Source organism: Aplysia californica, unplaced genomic scaffold (genome assembly GCF_000002075.1).
Source record: "Aplysia californica isolate F4 #8 unplaced genomic scaffold, AplCal3.0 scaffold00135, whole genome shotgun sequence".
NCBI lineage: Eukaryota > Metazoa > Mollusca > Gastropoda > Aplysiida > Aplysiidae > Aplysia > Aplysia californica.
The window spans coordinates 838,930-842,514 of record NW_004797405.1 but is presented as its reverse complement, the minus strand read 5'-3'; the positions used below and the strand labels follow the sequence as shown (position 1 = coordinate 842,514).

At 40.8% G+C, this 3,585-nt stretch overlaps 1 protein-coding gene across 1 annotated transcript in view; it reads right to left on the bottom strand.

Annotated features, from left to right (window-relative positions):
* Positions 1 to 3,585, bottom strand: part of LOC101849838 — a gene marked incomplete in the record, with an annotated part of 91,517 nt that overhangs the window by 4,924 nt on the left and 83,008 nt on the right. Inside the window, 1 exon segment of the mRNA XM_005096693.3 lies at positions 2,859 to 3,107. Coding sequence (XP_005096750.2) covers positions 2,859 to 3,107 — 249 coding nt within the window.

The window sequence follows — 3,585 nt, the reverse complement described above, 5'->3', positions numbered from 1 at the left end:
TCTCTTTCGCTCTCTCTCTCTCTCTCTCTCTCTCTCTCTCGCTCACTCTCTCTCTCTCTGCCTCTTTCATCCTGGTGTTAGAAATAAGCCGACCCCGGGTAATCTCGATCACCTAAGGTTTTGTAATCTATACTAGGAATGTATTTACTGGAAACCATTACTTGGTATGGAGCCATTACTTTAGCTTGAACAAAGATCCTGCACTGCAGTCAAAGATCTTCAAAATCAAGGTGGCGTCCCTGAGAATAAGTGTGTACTTTGTGAAAAGTCGATCTACGAGTGCAAGGGGGTTTTGTTCCCATTCTGCTTCTGAAGAAACGAAAGAGAACTTCAAAACAGCGAAAACCATCTGAGAACACGGGCGTAATAATAATAATAATAATAGATAGCATTTGTATAGCGCAAAGGCGTACGGCCGCGGACGCTTTTATTTTTGGTCTGAGCGGACCATCTTGTAGTGTAGGCTCTTTCCTTTAGTACTAGATTACTGCTTTGATGCTTGATACAAAAACAACACATTTGTTTGCTGCCTATGCCCACATTACACGTACATCACATACCAGTGCTGCGGCGTTTAATGAATGGATGTGCACTGGCTGGTGTATTACAACAACTATCGCGTACGAAAGCTTTCAAAGACACTTTGTATCTTACTTTACAAATCCATACTCTCACATTTTCAAACTGCCGAAAGCAATTGAACAGGATCATCTGAAGTCAAACCTGAACTATAGTCATGGGGAGGGCTGTGGTATCAGGCACCTTTCCACTGTGACCACCACACTACCCTAGTCAAAGCAGTAACCCTCCCGTAGCGTTTTACTGTATGCTATTATAAATACCGACCTAACCATGTCCCTTCTGTAGGTAGACTTAAGACAGAACTAGAATGGTGTCGGCCTAACCATCCTCTCAACACTGCAAGGTTATTTAATCAAGTTGGTAGACATCCGATTAAACGTCCATCACCGATGGGACCGGAACAGTTAGAAAAAGAGCCATATAACGCCCTCTACGGAGCCACAGTTCAAGGACATCAGGTTTGGGATGCAAACCAGGATCCTTCGCTTCTGGTCTTTCACTGATATACAACCTGTGTTGAGACTCTCCTCTCATAATCTGCTCTCACCTTCATGAATACATTATTTGTGCCAGAACACGGTGAAATCAGGCACTCGTCAGTTTGGGGGTATATGGAGTTATTGGTATCCTACAAGCCTGTTGATGCTTCCCGAGAAGCTGAGAATGTTTCGGAGTGTTCTATGGTCTGCTTGGGTAATAATATAGTGTAAAGCGCATCGGGCCTGCTGTTGAGCGGGGATATGCGCTATACAAATGCTATTTATTATTATTATTAAAATCATTATTATTATTATTACTATTATTATTATTATTATTATTATTATTATTATTATTATTATTATTATTATTATTATTATTATTATTATTATTATTATTCATGCTTCTCGCTTGCTGTGAAAATAAAATCCCACCTCCCGAATAGAAGACGAGATATTTGGGGTTATAGGAGTTCGGAGTTGTCTGGTGCTAGAGGTAAAATAAGCCAGAAAATGGACACCAAAGTTTGGTGACTTCCAAGCTTGAATGTCCCAGGAAACCACACATTTACATATCAACGTTTTGTTTTTTGTTTGGTTTGTTTTTTAGCCAAGTAAAATCCACAGTTTTTTAATGGACATAAAGGTGTTGGGGAGAAATAAAATCGATAAATCTAGCCAAATGGGTGGAAAAATATGGGTGGCTTCGATTTCGTTATTTTGTTGAGCGCCTGATTTCCCCACGATGCCTCAAAGTGTATGTTATTTTAGCATACGACATGTACATGGAGAAGAAAGTAGTTAAAACGATCGCAATCCCAAGCCTATTTCTTTCAAACCGCCGCCCAACTCTTGGTTCACCTCTTCCATCCCACTTGGTGTCACCTGTTGTCAGAGGTAAAATTAGGGAAAAAGTGGCCGCCGATGTATGGAGACTTACAAAGCTTGACTGTCTTTAGAAACTACAAATGTGTAGTAAGTGTATTTCTTGAGCCTTTGATCAATGTCTCTCAGTAAAATACACCCAGAAATGTGTAATTAATTAGATTATACAAGGTGCTGAGCCAAAACAGAGAGAAGAAAATTAGATACAAAAAATTGCTCAACAGCCATAAAAGCAGATTTCTACGATTTGAATATTTTGATGAGCGCCTGATTTCAATTCTGGGCTTGTATAATTATATATAGATCTACGTCGAAAATTCTCTACTGCTTAATTCTCGCCACCCTACCGCCGCATCCCTTTTTACAAATTAAGTCCACTCCTGTCCCCCCTTTCTAAGTTAGAATAAAATTTGAGTTTCGTTTAAATCGGAAAGTTTCAACTACAACATTGACCTCAACATCAATTTTGTCAACTGTGTTTGAATTTAGAAGGTTACTAAGGCACTGTGGTGTTCCTTAAGAACGAATCTTCAAGGAAATAGAATGACAGAAAGGCATAAAAGAGCTTGGAAGAGGAACTTGATTTAGACCTTAACAAAGAAATGAAATAGCTCTGGACAGTGGTGGATAATATCCTAGAACAGAAGAAGAAAGAAAGCTTTTGTTGGTGGCCTATACTACGGTATGGGATGAGAAAAGATGCTACTGTTGCTGCTACTACTGCTGCTGCTCCTGCTGCTGGTGATGATGAGGAGGATGAGGATGACGATGATGAAGATGATAATGATGACGATGTCGACGATAATGATGAGAATGCTGCTGCTGCTGCTGCTGATGATGATGATGATGATGGTGATGATGATGACTGTGGGGTTCACTAAAGGCCAAGAACGTTCACACAGTAAGCAATTTTACCAGAAACAAAAGCTACACTATCCGGACCCGGAAACACGTCATACTGTCCAGTAGGGTTGGTGATTCGACTTTGACCGTCCTGTCCTGTCCTTGACCTTGGTGCAGAGGCTAACACATTGTTGTAAGGACTTGGGTCTGTCGGAGCCTCAGGTGTGATGATTTCCGCCATGGTTTTCGTGACCAGGATGGGGCTGTGAATGTCGCTTGTCGGTGTATCGTCGGAATAAGCATCATTGTAGGGGTTTCCGTCTTGGTGGTTGGTGGGCAAAGAACGAATAACATTAGAGAGAAATTTAGTCACATCTCTCTTCTCCACCTTTACCCCTACCCTGACACTCTCCCCCCCCCTCTCTCTCTCTCTCTCTCTCTCTCTCTCTCTCTCTCTCTCTCTCTTTCTTTCTCACACATATACGCACAGACAAACACACTCAAACGTAAACAAACAAACACACACACGTACATTCAGGGACAAAAATTGATGTAAATGCTCTACTCTTGCACAAACACAATTTTCTTTGTTTAGGAATGATATGTGTCTGATACGTCCTTTTCTGCCAGGACCAACCCACTAGAGGAGAGAGGCGGAAGCAATAGAATTAATTTTCCACGCACTGAAAATGAACCCAGGTCTTTCGAACGAAATGACAAAGCGCCAAATGAATTAGAACCTTCACTTAGGTGAACGTTTCAATTCCCAAATAAGTAATAACAATAATAATAATAATAA